This window comes from Nuphar pumila, chromosome 13 (assembly GCF_984573655.1).
Source record: "Nuphar pumila chromosome 13, dmNupPumi1.hap1.1, whole genome shotgun sequence".
NCBI classification, from domain to species: Eukaryota; Viridiplantae; Streptophyta; class Magnoliopsida; order Nymphaeales; family Nymphaeaceae; genus Nuphar; species Nuphar pumila.
In genome coordinates this window covers 3,210,738-3,233,184 of record NC_143261.1, presented here as the reverse complement: position 1 = coordinate 3,233,184, position 22,447 = coordinate 3,210,738, and the positions used below count along the sequence as shown (strand labels likewise).

Sequence of the window (22,447 nt, the reverse complement as noted above, 5' to 3'; positions counted from 1 at the left end):
CTAATTTATCTGCTCATCCGGAGATCCTTACAAAGATTATTGAAGGTCAGAAAGAGGATCCCCAATATGAGAAATTGAAGTCACTAGCCCAACAAGAGAAGTCACATTTCTCACTCAAGGAAGATGGCAGTATTTGGATGAAAAAGTGACTTTGGGTCCCTAGTGATCCCAAGTTGAAGGAAGAACTATTGGGGGAAGCACATAGGTCCAAATACACCATACACCCAGGAGGCACGAAAATGTTTAAAAATTTACGTGGGTATTGGTGGAATGGAATGAAGCGTGAGGTCGCAAGTTATGTCTCGAAGTGTTTGACTTGTCAGCAAGTCAAGGTAGAACATCAGAAACCTGGTGGAATGATGCAGCAAATGGAGATTCCACAGTGGAAATGAGAAGAAATCACCATGGACTTCGTGGTGGGTTTGCCCAAAACACGGAAACAACATGACGCTATATGGGTAATAGTGGATCGACTAACCAAATCGGCTCATTTTCTACCCATACGAATAAATCAATCCCTCGAGAGCTTAGCAGACTTATACATCAGAGAGGTTGTTCGACTGCATGGAGTACCAGTCTCTATTATATCAGATCGAGATCCTTGATTTACTTCTCGGTTTTGGGGTCAGTTGCAACAGGCCTTGGGTACGAAACTGAAGCTGAGTACCGCTTTTCATCCCCAGACTGACGGACAATCAGAGAGAACTATCCACACTAGAAGATATGTTGCGAGCATGTATGCTGGATTGGAAAGGTGAGTGGGACAAGCATGTTATTTTAGCCGAATATGCTTACAACAATAGTTACCATGCGAGTATTGGCATGGCTCCCTTCGAAGCTCTGTACGGGAGACCATGTAGATCACCTGTGTATTGGGATGAAATTGGAGAACGGTCGGTAGAATCACCAATCGTGTTACAACATTACACCCAACAGATAAAGATGATAAGAGATAGACTGCTCACAGCCCAGAGTCGACAAAAGAGTTATGCAGATCAAAGGCGCAGGGAGGTCACTTTTGATGTGGGGGATCGAGTCTTTGTGGAGGTATCACCCACCAAAAGTGTGTTTTGTTTTGGTAAGAAAGGAAAATTGAGTCCCAGATATGTCGGACCTTTTGAGATTTTGGAACGGATTGGAGAAACGGCCTATCGTATAGCCCTACCTCCTCAGTATGCTCAGATACATAACGTATTCCATGTATCTATGTTAAGAAAATATCTTCAAGATCCGTCGCACGTCATCCAATATGAGGACGTAGATATAAGGGAAGATCTGACAACAACAACAACAACTACGCCTTCATCCCAAAACAATTGGGGTCAGCGATATGAACCAAAAAAGAAATTCATTTTGGGTCTTCCACATGAATCATTTTCCTCCAATCATTTCTATCCAACGCCATGTCCTCGGTGAGGTTCAAAGCATTCATATCCTTTCCTATCATCTCTATCCAAGTCTTCCTAGGCCTACCCCGACCTCTTTTAACTAATATATTTTCCCATTTCTCCAACCTTCTAACTGGAGCATCATTAGGCCTTCGCCGAATATGTCCAAACCACCGTAAACGATTCTCTCGCATCTTATTTTCAATGTGTGCAACACCTACCTTCTTACGTATCTCTTCGTTCCGAATCTTATCTTTTATTGTATTTCCACACATCCATCTAAGCATCCGCATCTCAGCTACACTCATTTTGAATATGATGTCTCTTGGCAGCCCAACATTCCGTACCATATAGTAAAGCGGGTCTAATAGTCGTCCTATAAAACTTTCCCTTCAACCGCAATGGCATTCTACGATCGCACAGCACTCCAGTAGCACTTTTCCATTTCATCCACCCAACCTTTATCCTATGATTTACATCTCCATCAATTTCTCCATACTTTTGAATGATGGATCCCAAATATTTGAAATAATCATTCACCGGTATATCTTGCTCACCAAGCTTCACTACACTCCCATCACTACTTCGTTGCTTACTAAACCGACATTCCATATATTCAGTCTTACTCTTACTCAACTTAAAACCTCTAGCTTCCAATGTCTGTCTCCATAATTCTAACTTAGCATTAACCCCAGCTCTAGACTCATCAATCAAAACAATATCATCAGCAAACAACATACACCACGGTACATTTTCTTGAATTGATCTCGTAAGCTCATCCATCACTATCGCAAATAGGAAAGGGCTTAAAGCAGATCCTTGATGTAACCCAACCGTTATCGGAAAATTGGTTGTCACCCCTCCACAAGTGCGGACATTGGTTACTACTCCTTCATACATATCTTTAATTATACTAATGTACTTGAGAGAAACACCTTTCTTCATCATTGTCCACCAGAGAACGTCCCTAGGTACTCTATCGTATGCCTTCTCTAAATCAATAAAAACCATATGCAAATCTTTGTTCCTCTCTCTATATCTTTCAATAAGTTGTCTAAGAAGATGTATAGCTTCCATAGTTGATCTTCCAGGCATAAAACCAAATTGATTCTCCGATATCATGACAACCTTCCTCAACCTAGACTCAATCACCCTCTCCCAAAGTTTCATAGTATGACTCATGAGTTTTATACCACGATAGTTTGTGCAATCTTGTATATCACCCTTATTCTTATATAAAGGCACCAAAGTACTCTTCCTCCACTCATTAGGCATCTTATTTGTTCGCCAAATCAAGTTAAAAAGATTTGTCAACCATTCTAAACCTTTCTCTCCCAAGCATTTCCAAGCCTCGATAGGTATACCATCTGGGCCAACTGCCCTTCTTGATTTCATTTTCTTCAAAGCCTCTGCAATTTCTTTCTTTTGAATCTTGCGCATGAAGTCACGATTTATCTCATGAAAAGGAATGGAGAAGTCTCCAAGATCTTGAGCATGACTATCATTAAATAGCTTATCAAAATAATCTTTCCATCTCTCCTTAATCTCCTCATCTTTGACTAAAACCCTTTGCGTTTCATCTTTGATACATCTAACCATACCCAAATCCTTCGATTTCCTATCTCTCATCTTTGCAAGCCTATAAATATCCTTCTCGCCTTCTTTGGTATCCAACTTGTCATAAACCTCCTTATATACCTTAGCCCTCGCGTTTCGAACAACTTTTTTAGCTTCCTTTTTTTGCTATCATATACTTCTCCAAATTCTCATTATCACGACTCTTACTTAGATTTCTATAACACTCTCTTTTAACCTTAATAGCTAATTTGACATCCTCGTTCTACCATGATGTATCCTTACCTAGTGGTGCACCGCCTTTAGACTCACCCAATACCTCCTTAGCTACTTTTCTCATACCACCCGCTATCTTATTCCACATTGATTCTGAATCCTCCTCGAGACACCAATCAACTTCCTTAACTACCTGCTCTACAAACATTCCTTGTTTAGCTCCTTTCAGTGCCCACCACTTAATTCTAGGATCTATCCTATGTCTATCCCTTTTACGGCATTGTCTAATTCTAAGATCTAAAATTAAGACTCTATGTTGTGTAGCTACACTTTCTCCTGGTATAACCTTACAATCGATGCAACAACCCCTATCTCTCTTTCTAAGTAGGAAAAAATCTATCTGACTCGTATTAACCCCACTTTTAAATGTTACTAGGTGAGACTCCCTCTTCCTAAACCAAGTGTTTGCTACGATCATATCATAGGACAAACAAAAATCTAAAATCCTTTCTCCACTTTCATTTCTTTCTCCTATACCATATCCTCCATGGATATTCTCAAATCCCTCCCTACTAATGCCTACATGTCCATTAAGGTCACCGCCGATGAAAAGCTTTTCTCCATAAGATGTCTCTTGTACTACTCCATCTAAATCTTCCCAAAATTGATGCTTAATGGAATCATCTAAACCTACTTGAGGTGCATAAACACTAATAATATTAATAATATCCGTACCTAATACTAATTTAATAAGTAAAATTCTATCACCCTTCCTACGGACCTCAACTACATTATCTATAAACTGACGACTCATAACAATCCCTACTCCATTCCTATTCCTATTTATTCCTGTATACCAAATCTTATATCCCTAAGGTTCTATCACTTTAGCTTTCTCACCTACCCATTTGGTCTCTTGAAGACATAAAATATCAATCTTTCTCCTACACATAACATCTACTAACTCTACCAACTTACCAGTTAAAGACCCTATGTTCCAAGTGGCTAACCTAATTTTATGGTCTTGGACTAACTTCTTTACCCCCACCCGTCCAACAAAGTGAGGGAACCCTTGCCTATTTGACACCACACCCAGGCGCCGGTGTGACGCGTCGCTTCTGGGCGACGACCTAGCAACCCTTGCACATTTATCACTGCCTCCGGGCCTAGAGAGTACAGCGCGTCGCTCAGTAGGGAACGCCCCAACGAAATTCTCATATTGGTTCATTTTCATAGGATATGACAAAGTTTTTATGCTGGCTGTCACAGGCCTACCGCAACCCTCCTCCTTTATCCGGGCTTGGGACCGGCAGTGTATAACTACACAGGCGGAGTTAAAACCAGTGGAGATATTGGAACGAAGCGAGCGAGTCTTGAGATCAAAGACCATTCCTCTCGTTAAGGTGAGATGGCAACACCATGGCATTGACGAAAGCACGTGGGAACCAGAGACAAATATGCGGGAGAAGTACCCCAACCTTTTCGAGTGAGCAACCACAGGTAAATTTCGAGGACGAAATTTCTTTTAGGGGGAAAGGATGTAATAACCGCAATGTTTACATTTAAAGTTTTAGTATTTTAGGCATAAAATGGGCGAATCTGGGCACAGATCCAAGTTTAAGATCCAGAACCCATATTATACGAGATAAACCTATTTAAATATTAAAATATGTAAATACGAAAATAAATAAAATAAATATATAGGAGGTGTTTCGAATCCAATTATGAACCCATATTTTTTCTTTAAATAAGACCCGGATCCAACATGTGGTTGGACCCCGAGTGCGGGTCGTGGGTCGGACTCGGACCCGGCCCACACACTGTAAAGATGAAAAAAAAAAATACAAAAGGGGGGGGGGGCGATAAGAGGACCGCCCGATAAAAATGAAGAGGGAGGAAACCCTCTTCCCCGATAAGCCGCAGGTTAGGGTTCTTTTGAACCCTAACATTTTTGAAAATGGGGAAGGGGGAAGCCGCAGCCGCCGGGAGGCTATGCTTCCCTTCCTTTTCGGGGGGCCATCCACCTACAAAGGGAGGACCTCGAACCCTTCCTTCTCTCTCTCGCTGTCCCATTCTCTCTCTCACTCTCTTCTACCTCTCTAAACCTCGAATCACCCTCCGATCTCGGGCTGCAGCTCGAGGCCTCGCAGTGAAGAGCCGACCTCGCCGGTGGTGGTGCTGTCCAGGCCGACCGACCCCACTCGTGGATGCCGCAACACCCTCGCCGGATAATGGTAGGTTTTCTGTGATTGTTTTCTTTTCAGGTTAATCATGGGTTGGTGGAGTGTGGGTTGTCTACAACCCAAATCGATAGGGTTTGTTTAGGATTGTTATCGTAAAGGGGGTTATTGGTTTCACATTTCTGTAAAAAGGGAATTTCAATTTCGGCTACGGTGAAAATCCAAATAAGTGATGGGGTATTCGTGTAATAAAACGAGGGGCTTTGAATGTTGATGGAATTTTGCTGAGTTCGGTTATGGGCTTCTCGAATCCCTAATAACCTATGAATTTTCTGGGTTGTTCAAGGGACAACCTTCGATTCCTGCCGACTGGGGCATTGTTGGGTACACTGTTGGTACCAGAACAATATGACAACCTGAGTGTGTGTCGGATATATGAAATTCTATTAATTAGTGGGTGTGATTCCATATTAAATTGATAGTGTTGAATCGTCGTTTTTGTTTCGTTTGTTGGTTTTGTTTAGTTGACTGTTACCCTATTTGGATATGGACGATTGGTATGCCTGTTAACAGTTTAGGATTTGATAGGTTGATACGGTTTGCCTATGTGGCTAAAAGTATCATAGGTAGCCTGTTGCCAACGCTGTTTTCATATCACTTGACAATTACTAAAAAAAAAATCGGATTACATGTGATTTCACTGTCTGTGAGCAAATCTGGTTATCTGTTGATGACTGTTATCAGACCTGGATACATGTTAATCTCATATATCAGACTCTGCTTATCTTTTAAGATAATTCTGGTTTTGCTTACACCTTATGCTAACATACTCTATCTTCCAATCCATAAAGATTAAGGTAGGGTTTCACAGGTTACTATTAAGGATTGTTTAGCACCACCATTAAGGTTTCTAATTTGTGAATAACTTGTGGTATAAATACAATTATTATAACTGAATATAGTATACAGATTCTCACACACATAGATCCGTATTTAACTAGGTCACACACAACTTACACAATTAAATACGGGACTAACTCTAGTATGGGGATTAGGTGCTGCTTGGTTCTTCGTGCACTCTGTTATCAACTGAAGGGTTGTAGTTTCGACTTCATAAGGATCTGATATTTGAATGCAAAATACTTGAAATCTCACGAATTAGTTCTGTGCATATTTTTGAAGATCTCATGAATTATTTTTTTTTCTTTATTATATGAAATGTTGAGGTGAGGCATGCCTAGGACCTGTGCACATTAATTTGGTTAACTTATGTTAGGAGGATATTGCAATATGTTGTTGTTCAATAGGCTGTAGCATATGAAGAGTAGCCTTAACTGAGCAGCTTATTATTTTGAAGAAAACTACTTGTAATGGATACCTATACATTGTTTGCTTTACCCCAATTTTATGCTCATGGCAAATTTGAAAGCTGAATTGTGATAACCAACAGGCCCAATTACTGTAGCTGGACTGTGACCTAATCAATTCAAAAAAAAAAACCCTTGTACCGGTTGGAGGAAAATGTTAAGACTAAATTCTTGCACATGTTTGATTCAAAATTGATAGGCCTAGATAGGCTGGGTGAGTTGTTTCAGCAGTACTCCATTAGTTGTTGTGTATATGTACCATGCTCAATCATCTAAAAGGGACTAATTATATTGGAACATAACACAAAATGGATTGGATGAACTATAACTAGTGTCATTTGGGAAACCCAGTCTAATGGGCAATATGGGTTGAATACCCGGTACGGGTACTAGACTATTAGCTTGTATGCCATGGCAATAAAACTGATGAAAAACTTAATATTAAAGGTTATGCGCCCGACTGGTTTAAAGGTACCGGAGCCTTGTTGCTTGACGGTTTAAGGTACCGAAACATTATGAATAATGATCAAAACACTGGTAAGAAACTTAAATCTAAATTCTGTGCTTGACTGGTTTAAAGGCACCAGAGCACTTTGAGTGGGTTTAAGCAATCAATATGGAAAAAGGGTTTGGATGGTTTATTCACCTTGGTAAATAAACTAAGGATGGGAATTCTACTGCCGTGGTAGTAGAAGGAAGTTGGGGAAATGCCTTGTACTTCGGGAAATAAATTTAAATAAAAAGAGTAACCCACTCAGTTTCAGGCTTACCTTGGAGAGGGTAGGTGGTACAAAACTCTGGGGACATGTGTTTAGTTTCGAGCGTAAAGCGACTCGTTGGTCCCAGTCCTCAGAGTCGGGGGACCCGGACTACCAAATGTGTCCTAGGTGGTAGTTCTATATTCTTCTGCAGAAGTTAGGGATGCATCCTGTTTTGGTTTTGGCCTTTGGGAGTTTCTCTCGGTCACTGGCCGCTCCCTTGGGATTTCAGTCACAGTTAGAATGTTCGGGTAAATAATACAACCCTGAATAATATACCCCCGGACATTCTCTTCTGTGATGGTTGCCTTGGCCCGTGTGTACCCGCGGGATAAGAAAAGATAAACATTAATTAGAACAGTTAGGTATCACTGTGTTGGAGTCATTAAAGAGACATTTGCATACTCTTTCATCATGCTTTATACTCGGTGCTTATGATGAAGCGACATCGTAAACTGTGCATAAATTAGTTAATTGAATTCATATTAAGGATGTTATGTTGATGTTATTCATGTTAGTGTAAGTTCTGCCTTAATTGCCTAATACCTTACCTGCTTAATTGTTGTAGTCGCATAAAATGTTTCTTTGTGCTTAAGTATAACTGTTACATAATCTACCTTTCTATTTAGACATATGTCTGTTATTGCTGTTGCTTCGAATTCCTTAGGTGTTTATGTTTAGACTGAAATTTAAATACGACACCCACATCACACACCTGACACATGATCTACTTGCAAGAATAATTACAGTTTTCCTACTTAGACGTGGTAGTCTAATTTCTATAATTTCTATTATTTTCAGGAGAAGAGTAATTTTATGAGCGATGCGGGATGAGGTGCTGACCGAGACTTGATCCATTTGTTCCCTGGCGGTTCTGCTTACTTTCAGATTGAGATTTTTGTTTTGAGACTAAATGTGAAAACTCTGATGTTGGATTTTATTATTATTAAAGTGGAAATAAATGGTGTGGTTTGCTTTTACCTTCCTGTATCGTTCTGAAATGCTTAACCCGAGAATTATTAGTTGTTTCCGCTTGAAAAAAAAAAATTCCCTAAAAATTTGGGTTAAATTTCGGGGCGTTACACACCAAGATGGAAGGAAATCAAGAGAAGGTTCTTGAGGGAGATGCTCGCCTTAAGGCCATTGAAGAACACCAAAGAAAGGTGGAGGATTGGGAGAGCAACCATGCAAAGATTCTTGCATGGTTCATGAATAACGTGGAGCTCAAGGTATGTGCAAACATTACTAAATTTCGTAGAGCCAACGAGACTTGGTTTTTTATGAAGGGTATGTATACCCAAAAATATCTTGCAAGGGCATACTTGTAAGAGAAAGTAAGAACTACTAAGCAAGGGGATTTGAGCATACAAGACTATTATAGTGCTCTAAAATCCTCTATGGGACGAGTTGACTCTTTTGGAGCCTAAATGGATAGCTATGGAAGATGTAGAGCTTAGACAAAAGCAAATAGAACAAGAAAGATTGTTTCAATTTCTATTTGGGCTTCATCCCGAATTTGAACAAGGTCTTCTCTTCTTCGTAGATCCACTCTTCCTCCTTTGGAAGATGCCATTGTCGAAATTACTCAAGAAAAAACTCAGCTTGACATGAGTAAAAGTATAGATGAAGTTCTTGCCGTGTCTAAGCCCGACAATAATGTTAAGACATACAAACCACCACATTTTGGAAAACAAGGTAACTACAATGGAGGTACAAAGATGATTGTTTGTGATCATTGCCATGAGCCGGATCATATTAAGCTCCCTTGCCCAAAATTAAATGAAACTTTCAAGCCTAAGGTTGCTTCCGTCGAAGAATCAACCACAAAAGAAAATGAAAGCAAGAGCGGTGATCTCAAAGAAACTCTTGGACAAATATCCATGGCTCTATAACAAATACTCAAAGCTACCTCCTCAACATCGGGTGCCGCCTTTGCCTTTATATCGCCACCCGTTATGTATTCTTGGATCTTAGATTCTGGGTCATCTTTTCATATGACTCATGAAAGTGCTTTAACCGATGTTTGCACCAATTTAAAATTATCTTGTATTTCTATGACCGATGGAACACTTTTCTAAAAATTAAAGTAAGAGTAGTTTCAAAATTAAACCTAAACTTTTTTCGGTTTTCCAAATTGTTGACCATGGATGTGAAGTATCTTTCTCATCTAACGGTTGCTTTGTGCAGGATCTCCAGTCTGAAAAGCGAATTGGGTAAGGCCATAGAAAGGGTGACCTCTACTGTATGGATCATTTGATTCTTCCTACAAACTCTTTTTGTACTATGTCCAAGACAAAAGCATTGAAACTTGGCATAAAAGACTTTGGACATCCAAGTTACTCAAAAATGTATCTTTTTCCTTTTGGAAACAAATTTTGTAAAGAAAAATATATAAGTTGCAAAGATTGCATTTTTGGAAAAATGAAGTTTATCCCATTTCCTGCTATAACTTTCATTACTACATGACCTTTTGAATTGGTGCACTCGGATTTTTTGGGTCCATCTTCCGTAATATCTAAAGGTGGTTATTCATATTACATAACATTCATTGATGACTTTACTAGATATGTATGGATTTATTTTCTTAATCTAAAATCGAAAGTTTTTTCCTTCTTTAAAGAATTTCACGAAGATTCAAAATCAATTTCAAAGTAGCATATCCATTCTTAGATCCGATTTGGGTGGAGAATACCTTTTCAATGAATTTCAAGAGTATTTAAAGCAAAATAAAATTTGTCATCAAAGGTTTTGTCCTAAAACTCCACAACAAAATGGGCTAGCGGAAAGAAAATATAGGCATATTATAGAAACTGCTAGAACATTGCTCATTTATAAAAATATTCTTAAGAATTTTTGGGCCGAAGCCGTTTTAACATCTACTTATTTAATAAATTGTATGCCATCTTCAAACTTGAAAAATAACTCTTCATATGAAAAAATTTTTAAAATCACCCCAGATTTCAATCGCCTTTGTATTTTTTGATGCAAATGCTTTGTTCTTTTGCATAAAAGAGATAAGTTATCGCCTTCGTATTTTTGTGAGAGAGGTGTGAGTCCTAATGTCATCATGAGATTAAGAATGAGATTGTTGTGATCAGTCTCAAAATATGTCACTTTCTTAGAAGATGAAAATGAATTTGAAAATCTTGACAAGAAGGATGAAAGTGACTATGTGTTTTTGTATGATCTTTCTCCAATGAAAGATACGTGTGATGATGCCTTGAATCATCATGAAGTAATAAATGATACACATCATGAAGTATCTCATATTGAAACATCACAAAGTAGTGATGACATTGTTGATAAAAATCTCCAAGTTTATACCCGACGAGATCAAGATAGACCTATTAGTGCTTTAAAAAAAAATTCTCAAAATAATACATCTATAGAAGAAACCTCTCTTAGGAGATCTACTAGAGAATCCATTCCACCAAATAGATTTGTGTCATATGAATCACTTGCACCTAATTATAGGGTTTGTCTAATAACTTTACACATATTATGAGCCAACACATTATAATCAAGCAAAAAATATATCACATTGGATTAAAGCTATGAAAATTGAACTCGATGCTCTCAAGAAAGCTAACACTTGGAAAATAGTCAGACTTCCTCTAAACAAAAAACCTATTAGATGCCAGTGGGTTTTTAAAGTTAAAACTAAAAGTGATGGTCTTGTAGAATGATATAAAACCCGATTAGTGGCTAAAGGATATTCACAAGAATACGGTATTGATTATGAAAAAACTTTTGCACCCGTAGCAAGAATGACTAGTGTTAGAACTTTGATAGCTGTAGCATCAACCAAAAAATGGCTAATATATCAATTAGATGTTAAAAATGTTTTTCTTAATGAAAAACTAAATGAAGAATATGGATCCTCCGTCAGGGTTTAATCTTGGACAAGGCCAAACTCTTAACTTCTAAAAGCATTATATGGTCTTAAGCAAGCTCCCAAGGCTTGGTATGATAGATTTAATGATATCATGATTAAATTGGGTTTTTGTTCATGCTATGCTGACACTGTTCTCTTTGTCAAAAGTGTAGGAAATAGTATTGTTATCCTTTTGCTTTATGTTGATGATATAATCATTACAGGAAATGATCAAATCGGTATTGGTAATGTTAAAAATATGTTAAAAGATAACTTTGATATGTCTGATTTAAGATTCTTTAGATATTTTCTTAGAATTGAAGTTGCATATTCTCTTTGAGGATATATACTTTCACAAATGAAGCTTGCTGCAGATATATGTACTAAATCTGAAATTTCATATGACAAGAAGGTGGAGACTCCTGAAGTGATCAATGCAAAATTAAGACTGTAGGGTATGGGATCTTCTAGAACAACTTATTGGTTCTCTCACTTATCTGTCTACCAGACCAGATATTGCGCATGTCGTTCACTCTTCTAGCCAGTTTCAATATGCTCCTACAACTGTGCATATGAGTACCGTGCTACAGATCGTCAGATACATAAAAAATACCATCACTAAAGGGCTATTTTTATCTTTATTCTCTTTAAATTTACTTGCTTATACTATTGTAGATTGGTAAGGTAACCCTAATGATAGAATCTCAACTATTGTTTTTTGTGTCTTTTTAGGAGATTCCTTAATTGCATGGAGATGCAAGAAACAGCAAAAGGTCTCGATGTCCTCTATTGAAGCGGAATATAGAGCTATGAAAACTACGACAATGAAACATGTATGGATACAAAGTCTTCTCAAAGATATGGATGTAGACATCTCTGGACCTTCGAAGTTGTGTTGCGACAACAAAAGTGCAATTTATATTGTCAACAATCACACCTTTCATGAGCATACCAAACACATAGAGATGGGCTGCCACTATGTTCATGATGAATATCTGAGAGGAACAATCACCTTGCCATATGTCACATCAAAATATAAACTGATGGACTTCTTTACTAAAGCCCTTCCTGCTCCCCGTTTTATCTTCCTCCTTGGCAAACTTTCGGTCATCTCCTCGTAAAGTTTGATCGGGGGTGTTAAAAAATATATATATATATATATACCCGATAAGGGTATTTTTATTATTTTACATAGTTCTAGAAACAACTATTTATTAATTAGGTTATTTTTCCTTTTTTTATTTTTTGTAATTTTCTTTTTTTCCCTCTCTTTTAGCGCATGCATAAAGGGCCCCACATAGAGCCGTTCTCCCAACGTCTCTATGGGGAGCCCCCAAGGTCTCTCCTTTTTGGCTATTCTTTTTGTATAAATAGGGGTGACTCCCTCCTTGTATTTCTCATGGCTCTTTGAGCTCCTATTCAATAAAGTCTCTATATTTTTTATGTGTAGCCTTTTGAAGGCTTCTTGTATTGTCCTTTGGTGGACTATTTCTATATTCCCTCTTGTGGGTTAGTGCTTGTCCATTATTGGACCTTTTGAATGCATTAAGCATTCTTGTTATATATTTTCGCATACTTCATTACACATGGAAGGGCGTAACGTCGGACGCCCTTACGTCGAACGGAAATCAGAAGCCCCCAGTGCGTCCGATTGTTGGGTATAAAGACATTTAATGGGTGGTTTTTTACTGCTGTTAAATGTCTGGGCATAAAAAAGGGTTTTAGTGGCGGTTGCGACCGCCGCTAAAACTCCTTTTTTCCTTTGATGCACATGCATGGCACGGAGTTTGATGTTATACCCTACTCGTGTATATATACCCGTATCCTATTTTTCAAAAATTGCCATAGGTACGACTCGTATCCGTGACGTATCCTGTTTCCGTATCCATATCTGTGACATAGTTGGCTATTTTTTCAACCTCAACTCCATTTTTGTGAAAAAGGTGAATAGTGTTTCGGGTCTGGATCCTGTACCAGACCTGAATTCACTATTCACCTACCTAGACTCGAGTTCGTTCATGTGTAAGTGTATAAGCTTGTTTTATATTTGTATTCGGGTTCAGATATTACACCAAACCCGACCCGACCCACTGTGTATACTTAAGTATATTAATTCAAACATTAGGTCACGATTTCACAAGTGAAATCGTGACAGCCGCAGTCGATTTTTGCATCCCTCTTCTCGTCTCTCTCTCCTCTTTTTTCTGTTTTCTCTCTCTTAATGCAGGTATAGATGGAAATCTAACATGGTATCAGAGCGTAGATCCATCTAGAGGCAAAAAAAAAAAGGTTCTGGCTCGTGACAAAGATCAGGAATTTGAGGTTTCCGCTTCTCTCCCTCTTTCTGTTCTCCTTCGTCTCCTCTTTTTCTGTTTGTTCCTCTTTCTGAAACCTCCTGTGTACTCACACCTCACGTGAGTTCTCCCTTTGGGAATCTGTGATTCACGTGAACCCTATTCACGTGAATCCAGATCGTGGATTGACAGCAGCATTTCACGTGAACTGGTTCACGTGAAGCATCAAATCTCTCCCAACCATTAAACTCGTGAATTGATTCACGTGAGACATTAAATTTATCCCTATTAATTATTTGTTTCCATTTTATTCTACCTTCTCGAAAGTTTATCTCTGTATATTCGGATGCTATAGGGTTTCTCTTGATTCCTTGTGTTTGCTGTGCATTATAATCCTTGATCATTCCTTACTGTACCAGCAAAAAAAAGGGAAAAGGGACACTTAACGTGTGATTTTTTTGTTTTTTTTTGCATAAGTCTTCTTCTAAAAGTTCAAATTCCTTCATTCTCTGAATTTAACAGTCTGTGATCCTCTGACAGCCGAAAAAAAAAAAAGAGTGTTGGGCGAGGGTTGAACATTTCTGTTGATTCTTATTCTCTATGGATCCCTATCACTCTCAATCAAATCTTTCTTCAAGTTTTCTCAACCAACTTGTTTCTGAGAAGTTGAATACCTCAAATTTCTTGATCTGGAAGAGGCAAATTATTCCTTTCATAAGGAGTCAAGGTCTCTTAGGCCACTTGGATGAAACCACTCCAGTTCCACTAGAATTTATTCCGAGAGAAGAAAAAGATGATAAAGGGGCGAGTTCAATCGTGTATATCAAGAATGCTGGATTTCTCAATTGGGAAAGAAAAGACCAATCAGTTGTTGCATACATCACATCAACCCTATCTCAAGAGATCCTTCTTGCCATTCTTGACAATTGTACAGCTCTACAACTCTGGGAACGACTGGTTCAGACGTATTCGCAGGTTTCTCAAGCAAGAGTAGTTTTTCTAAAAAGAGAATTTCAATTGTTAAGGAAAGATTCCATGACCATCATGGAATATTTAAACAAGATGAAGACCATCACAGATCAACTTGCAGTTATAGGGTGTGTCGTTAGTGACAGTGACATGGTGCAACAAACTCTGAGTGGATTGGGATCTGACTACAATATGATAGTCACTTCACTATTGTGCCTCCCTGTTCTTCCTACCTTTGATGCGCTACAAGCCAAATTGATACAATATGAAATGACTCTGAAGGGATTCTCTGAAGAAACTCATAATCATTCAAATTCTCAAGAAGTTTTTGCTACATGAGTGACCTATGGTAGAGGACGAGGACGAGGAGGACAAGGGCGAAGTGGACACGGAGGGCGTGGTTTACTTTTCACTCCAAACACGTTTACTCATGCGCAGGGAACAAGATCCATCCCTACCTGCTTTCTTTGTAACAAAAAGGGGCATATCAAGGCGAACTGTTGGCATAATCCAGAGAATAAAGGAAAGAGTCCACAGATAGAAATCAAGAGAAAGTTCACAAATACCAGAGACAATGGAGAGATTAAAGATTTGCTGATATTTGCCTTGTCAGAGTTAAAATTGAAGCAGAATGATGAAGGCACTTGGTTTGTCGATTCCGGGGCAGCGACTCATGTGACAGGCGATGCAGGTAAAATTTCTAATCCTATTCCTTCTTTTGGAAAAAGTAAGATTGTCACTGGAGATGGATCCCACCATCCTGTTTCACATGTTGGAAAGACTGTCATCCCCATGTCACATTCCACTCTTACTCTTTCTGACGTTCTTCATGCCCCTGACATTAAGAAAAATATTGTCTCCGTCTCCAAACTTATTGATGATAATAATGCTTCAGTTGAATTCACTCCCTTCTCTGTGCAGGTCAAGGACCTACGCACGAGGGAAACATTCGCTGAAGGAAAGAGACAAGGCAACATGTATGTCTTTGAAGAAGCTCCATGTCGTGATGTTCGCCCTTCTCACCTGATTTCAAAGCTTTCATCAGAGTCGTGTTCATCCTCTTCTGCTAGTGTTTTTAATATCTCTGAATGCAATAAGCCATTCTTATGGCATAGTAGGTTAGGACATTGTGGGAGTCGTTTTATTGAGAAACTTGTTTCTAATAATCTCATTCCAAAAGAAAGCCTTAATGGGGATGAGAGCAGTCATAAATGTTCCAGTTGTCTTTTATGCAAGAGTCATGTATTGCCTTTCCATTCCATTAATAAGAGAGCTTCAAAACCTTTTGAGATTATTTGTTCTGATATGTGGGGACCCGCCCCAATTGTCTCTGGGTCTGGAAGCAGATATTATCTAATCTTTGTTGATAGTTATTCTCGATGCACTTGGATATATTTCATAAAAAATAAGTCAGAAGTCTTCTCTTTGTTTCAAAGTTTTCTTTCTTTGGTCAAAAACCAATTTTCTGAGTCCATTCAGTTTTTCCAATGTGATGGAGGTGGGGAATTTTCATCCCGTGATTTTATTTCTTTTCTTCAAAATAACGGAATAGGAAGAAGGGTGTCATGTCCTCGCACTCCTCAACAAAATGGGATTGCTGAACGAAAACATAGACATATCGTTGAAAGTGCCATGAGTATGCTTCATGACAGCAATCTTCCCATCAACCTATGGACAGAAGCTTTTCATTCTGTCGTGCATGTGATAAATAGATTGCCGATGGTCGTTCTTGAAAATAAGTCTCCTTATCACTGCCTCTTTGGAGCTCATCCTAGTTATCATGATCTGGGTGTTTTCGAATGTGTTTGCTATGTGCATATTGATCGGTCCCTGAGAAACAAGTTTCAAGACAAGGCCCATAAGTGTAGGTTTGTGGGATATGCAAATGACTACAAAGGATATAGGTGTTATGATCCCACCAACAAACGTATCAGAATCTCAAGAAATGTTGTCTTTGATTAACAAAATTTTGATGACAAAGCTGATGCAACAAATATACCAACTGAAGTTTACTATCCTTGGTTGAGTTCAGAACTTTTTGCTAGCTCCAGTGAAGCATGCTCATCAGATTGCGTGCAGCAAAAAGAATAGATGTCTGAAAACACTGAGACGTCGGGGCCACAGAATTCAGAAAAAATACCGGGCCGATACAAAGGCATTGTCTATTCTAGACAGAGACCGATAACATCAAGCCATTCAGATCATGTCTCAGTTAGCAATCTGACTCCTTCTCACACTCTTGAGGTCAGAAAATCGAGCCGCATACGACATCCCATTGACAGGTGGGTTAGCTATAACAACTCCTTGGATCTTTAACTGTTCTTAACTGCTCTCAATAAGGAAGATGAGCCCACTATGTACTACCAGGCAGCCACTTCTACCAAGTGGGTAGAAGCCATGAATGATGAAATGCAAGCTTTGCATGAATGTGGAACTTGGGAAGTTGTTCCCAGACCGCCTGACAAAAATGTTGTCGGATGTAAATGGGTCTACAAGATAAAGTACAAGCCAGATGGAACCATTGAACGATACAAGGCAAGGCTCGTGGCAAAATGATTTACTCAAGAAGCAGGGCAAGACTATGATGAGACTTTTAGTCCGATTGTAAGAATGAAAACAATTCGGATTATTATCTCTCTGGCTGTTGAACATGGGTGGAAGTTGAGTCAGCTTGACGTAAAGAATGCTTTCTTGCATGGGGACTTGGAGGAAGTGTATATAGAGCAACCCCCTGGATATCAAGAACAAAATTGTAAAACCCATGTGTGCAGGTTAAAGAGAGCCATCTATGGTCTGAAGCAAGCATCTCGGTCTTGGTTTGATAGCTTCTCACTAGAGATTCAGAAACATGGATTTTCCCGTTCCATGCTGGACCACTCATTGTTCATTTTCAGAAGTCAGACTGTGACCACTCTGTCATTAATTTATGTCGATGATATTGTTATCACAGGAAACTCTGCGGTCCACATCCAAGAAGTAAAAGACTTACTAGGTCAGAGGTTCAAAATGAAAGATCTTGGAGCTCTACGCTATTTTCTTGGTGTAGAAGTTGATAATCAGACTCATGGCTTGACACTTACTCAGCACAAGTATACCGTGGATGTTCTCCGCAAGGCATGCATGAAAGACTGCAAACCTCTGGGAACTCCGAGTGTGCTTCATCAAAAACTTAGCGTCCATGATGGAGATCTGTGTGATGACCCCACCAGGTATCGAAGCATAATAGGAATGTTACAGTACCTCACATTCACTAGACCTGATATTGTTTATTCAGTCGATCAAGTGTCTCAATTTATGCATGCGCCACGTACTGGACATATGGAAGTTGTCAAGAGGATCCTTAGGTATCTGAAAGGGACTATTGGGGATGGACTGACATACTTACCACAGCCATATGGCGAAGATAAGCATGGACTCTCTGTATATTGTGATGCAGACTGGGCAGGAGATCCTGATGAACGAAGATCTACATAAGGATATTACGTCTTCATTGGAAGAAATTTAGTCTCTTGGAGCAGTAGAAAACAAAAGGCTATCGCTAGATCAAGTACTGAGGCTGAGTATAGATCTATGGCTGCTGCTACTGCCGAAGTCACATGGATCAGACATCTACTGACTAAAATAGGAGAAAAGATCTCTCACACTATCTTGCTATGTGACAATCAAAGTGCTATAAACATGTCATTCAATCCAGTACATCACAGTCGTGCTAAGCACATTGAGATTGATCAACACTTTGTGAGACAGAAAGTCGAAGAAAAAGAGATTGAGCCTGAGTTCGGCAATACTGAAAGACAAGTTGCGGACCTATTTACGAAAGGGTTAACAAATGATCGTTTTTGGACGCTTAAAGGCAAGTTGTGCATGGTCCATAACCATGATCAACTTGAGGGGGGGTGAAAAAGGTGAATAGTGTTTCGGGTCTGGATCCTGTACCAGACCCGAATTCACTATTCACCTGCCCAGACTCGAGTTCGTTCCTGTGTAAGTGTATAAGCTTGTTTTATATTTGTATCCGGGTTCGGATATTACACCAAACCCGACCCGACCCACTGTGTATACTTAAGTATATTAATTCAAACATTAGGTCACGATTTCACAAGTGAAATCGTGACAGCCGCAGTCGATTTTTCATCCCTCTTCTCGTCTCTCTCTCTCTCTTCTCTTTTTTCTGTTTTCTCTCTCTTAATGCAGGTATAGATGGAAATCTAACATTTTGAACGTTTGGCTACTGTGAGGATTAATTTTTTTATATTGCCAGGGTGATATTGTTATCTAAATAATAGTTAATGCTTCCTAAACTTAAGTGTCTAGCCTCTGCTTTTTACACACTCTTGAAACAAAAATGTTTCTCTCAAGAACATAACTTGAAATTGTTCTTCCCATTGTAGTTGCCGGGAACATCTGGGAGTATCACAAGGAGTGTGTTGTTTGGCAATTTTATGTAGGGAGTGCTGATAAAGTATATAGGGAAAGAGACCATGATGCACATTGGCAGGATGATCATGCTGTCCTGTGCTCTTTAGTCAGATCCTTAATCCATCTCTACTAGAGATTGGCTATTTCAAAGTACTGAAGTCCACCAGATGATGTGTCTTCAGCTATTGTAGCATTGTTAACTGCTTTCATATGTTGGCCCTTGGATTCTGCATGTGCTGACCTGCCTGATCTATGTCACATGATGTTGTGGATGGCGATCGCTTAAAACATTTTGATGCTTTTGTAGATTATTCTTTGACGATCAATAATGGAACCGAAGGCATCAATGCATGTCTTCTTTCATACCTCTGCCCTACTGTCATTTTCTCCATTGTACTAGCTAATGACAACACAATGAAATTGAATCATATATGCAAATGCTAACTTTTGAATCATTCTATTATGGCATGTCTCTGATCATCATATGGTGCAATAGGCACCATGTATGGTCATTTTCATTGACATTCTTTTCCACGAAGGGCTTCCAAGCCTATCAAAATTGTACTCAGCAAAAACAATAACAATATTAGTTAGTAGATCACTCACCTTATTATATCATGTTTGTATCAAAATTGTTTTTTTTATTTATATATTATGCTATTGCGGACTGAAACATTTAATTAATGGCTTTTATATGAGAGATTCCATGTTTGTTTTGTCATGATTCTTTTGTTTTACAGAGTCGGGGATGTCCTCTGTTAAGTATATATGCAACACCAACCCTAGAAGCAAAAGAAAAACTTTTTACTGATCAAGGCTGGCAGGTGCGTGCTGTTTAATTTGTGCCTGATTTATTGGTTTCCTTTTTTGTGTTCTCCATTTATGTGGGTGCTGTTGCAGAAAGCTGTTGCCTGGGATATGCGGAAGGTTTACACTAACTTTATTGATGCTCAAGAGAGGCGAAGGTAGTTGGTTCTTTGCTGATAAAGAAAACAGTTTTTTTTAAATGAACTTTTTCGTTTATGATTAATATCTGAAATGGTTGCATTATTCTGGAAAGCATCACTTCTTGCAATTTATTAAACAGATTTAGCACTCTTTCCTTACACCTGCCATTGTTTTGTTATATTTGGAAGTGTACTGTTAAACCCACAACTGATATTTGAGTATTTTCTTTTGGCTTTATTTGATCAGCATTGAGCAATTGGAGATATTTGATGAATTTGAAGAATGGCATATGATGCAGGTTTGTTACATTAAAGTGGAAATATATGTTTGTCAAGGTGACATGGTGTGTGGGGTCTGAGTGGGTCGAACCAATCTTCTGAATAAAGAGCCGAGCCCAATGATTCACTTGAGTTTGTAGGGGATTGGATTGTTTTGTGGGGCCTTATGTGGGATGGCCTCAAGTTCTTTAGATTCTTCTTTTAATTGAGGCATTTTCGTCCTAGGGGATCGCAGTGTTGACCATAGGCTCTCATGTTTCAGAGTTCCCTTTAGGTGCATTGTTGTAAGTTGTGTTTGAATTCAGTGTATTGGAGGGAATGGGGGAATTGTCAGGTGGGAAGTTTTCCAATCGCTGTTTGAGAATTGTCTATGTAATTGAGGTTCTCTGGTGGAGTGCCTGAAAATCAGAGGTTTGCGTCGAGTAGGAGACCTCAAAACAGGAATTCAGAGTGGAACTACCAATTGCCTACTGAAAATAGGGAAATTCAATTGGTGGAGCACTGCCTGCTCCTCTTTTAAAACCCCTTCCCTCATTCTTTGTGACCTTTTCCTTGGTGTGATTGAGGCTCAATTAATTGATTGTAGGGTCATAAAATGAGCCATGGTCCTCTTTCTTTTTATGCATCTCATTCTTTGATTCTGTAGTCATTAGATATAATAGGATAGAGCTGTTAATGGGTTGGATCTGTGTCAGGTATTCAACCCAACCATAAATTTCTAGACATGGGCATAAAAATACCGAACCACCATTATTGGGTCGACCTAATCCTCACCCAAATAATATCCTCAAGAAAGTTTCTAGTCATTTCTGCCAGCCAATAATGCCTGTGGTGCGATTGCATGAAATTATGTGTTTTTGTACTATGTTGATATTTGTTCCTCTTTTCAGGAACACTATTGTGTGGCTTACGCGATCAATGATGCAGAGGTCAAGAGATCTCCATACCTTTTCTTTTTTTGCTCTTTTCTGTTCCATAACAGACTTTGAGACCCCTTCTGACATTATCCGGAGAAGATTCAGTGATTGGGCCCAACTACTTTACAAAGTACTCAGGACCACACAAAACACAGAATCGCTGCAAGTATTGCGATTTTCCATGTTTTGTGTTTTACACAGAAAATCGCTGCATATGTAGCGATTTTCTGTGTTTGTGTTTTACACAAAACTGCTACATGAGGTAGCGATTTTCTGCATTTTGTGTGGCTCGAGTACTTTGTGAAGTGCTCAGGCCGATCAGCTAACCGTGCCTTGACATTATCCGGTGTTTTTTTTTTCTCCCTTCTCACAGGACGTGTTCGAGGGCTTCGGCTTCACAGGCGATCAGCATCCCTAAATTCAGCACGTCCGATGGGTGGTCCGGTATGAAAAATTACTGAGATGCCCTTGGATTGATGACTAAGAATGAAAATAGCCTTCCAGGTTCCAGGTTATTCGATAATGGCTCGCCGTTTCTGTCTCTGTTTTTTTTTTGTAGTGATGAAACCATATCCACCTGTTTCTGCCATCGTGTGTTTAATCTAGTTATATATCCTGGTGTATGGAGTAAAGGATGTAGGGAAGATGTGGTTGATTTTGTGGTTGTACCTTTGTGGTGTATGATCCTATACAAGCAAGTATTGGATGGTTTACCGGTTTCCTGTTATTATGGGGAGCTGCACACTTTTGTAGGTTTTACCATCTACCAGTATATGGCCTTGGATTGTGAAAATTTGATGGAAAAAGAAATCCTTTGGATGTGCATTTTTAGACTTTAAGTTCATGCTACTGGATTCAGTGTTTTTTTGTGAAATTCTGACCCCATAGATGTGTTCAGCATGATTGATTTACTAGAAATTGACACTTGGATCATGCATTTTGGATGAAAAAAATGGTATTTGTAGCCTAAAAATTTGATGAAAGTGGTAGGCTGTTGATTTTTTTAACCATATAAAAACCTATCCATGCAATAAAATCAAATTCTCTAAGAAATTATTCCTATAAAAACAGGCTTATAGCTCACATTTGTAGTCAGAATTACAAAAAAGTACCAGAAATCCAATAACATGTTTCATTTAGTACAGTGTCCATTTTGTAGGTTTTCATTTTTCATATATATATATATATATATATATATATATATATATATATATATATATATATATATATATAGAGAGAGAGAGAGAGAGAGAGAGAGAGAGAT

At 38.8% G+C, this 22,447-nt stretch overlaps 1 protein-coding gene across 4 annotated transcripts in view; it reads left to right on the top strand.

Annotated features, from left to right (window-relative positions):
• The window catches only part of LOC149817532 (leucine carboxyl methyltransferase 1 homolog), a 98,793-nt gene extending 76,785 nt beyond the window's left edge, over positions 1-22,008 (top strand). For 3 of the 4 annotated variants that reach the window (XM_089984702.1, XM_089984701.1, XM_089984704.1), the window contains exons 9-13: positions 19,781-19,864; positions 19,941-20,005; positions 20,235-20,286; positions 21,157-21,195; positions 21,557-22,008. In XM_089984702.1, the coding sequence (XP_089840828.1) occupies positions 19,781-19,864; positions 19,941-20,005; positions 20,235-20,286; positions 21,157-21,195; positions 21,557-21,601 (285 nt within the window). In that variant the 3' untranslated portion in view covers positions 21,602-22,008. The remainder of the gene's footprint in view (positions 1-19,780; positions 19,865-19,940; positions 20,006-20,234; positions 20,287-21,156; positions 21,196-21,556) is intronic. The other variant, XM_089984703.1, reaches the window with a different exon arrangement.
• The last annotated feature ends 439 nt before the right edge of the window (positions 22,009-22,447 follow it).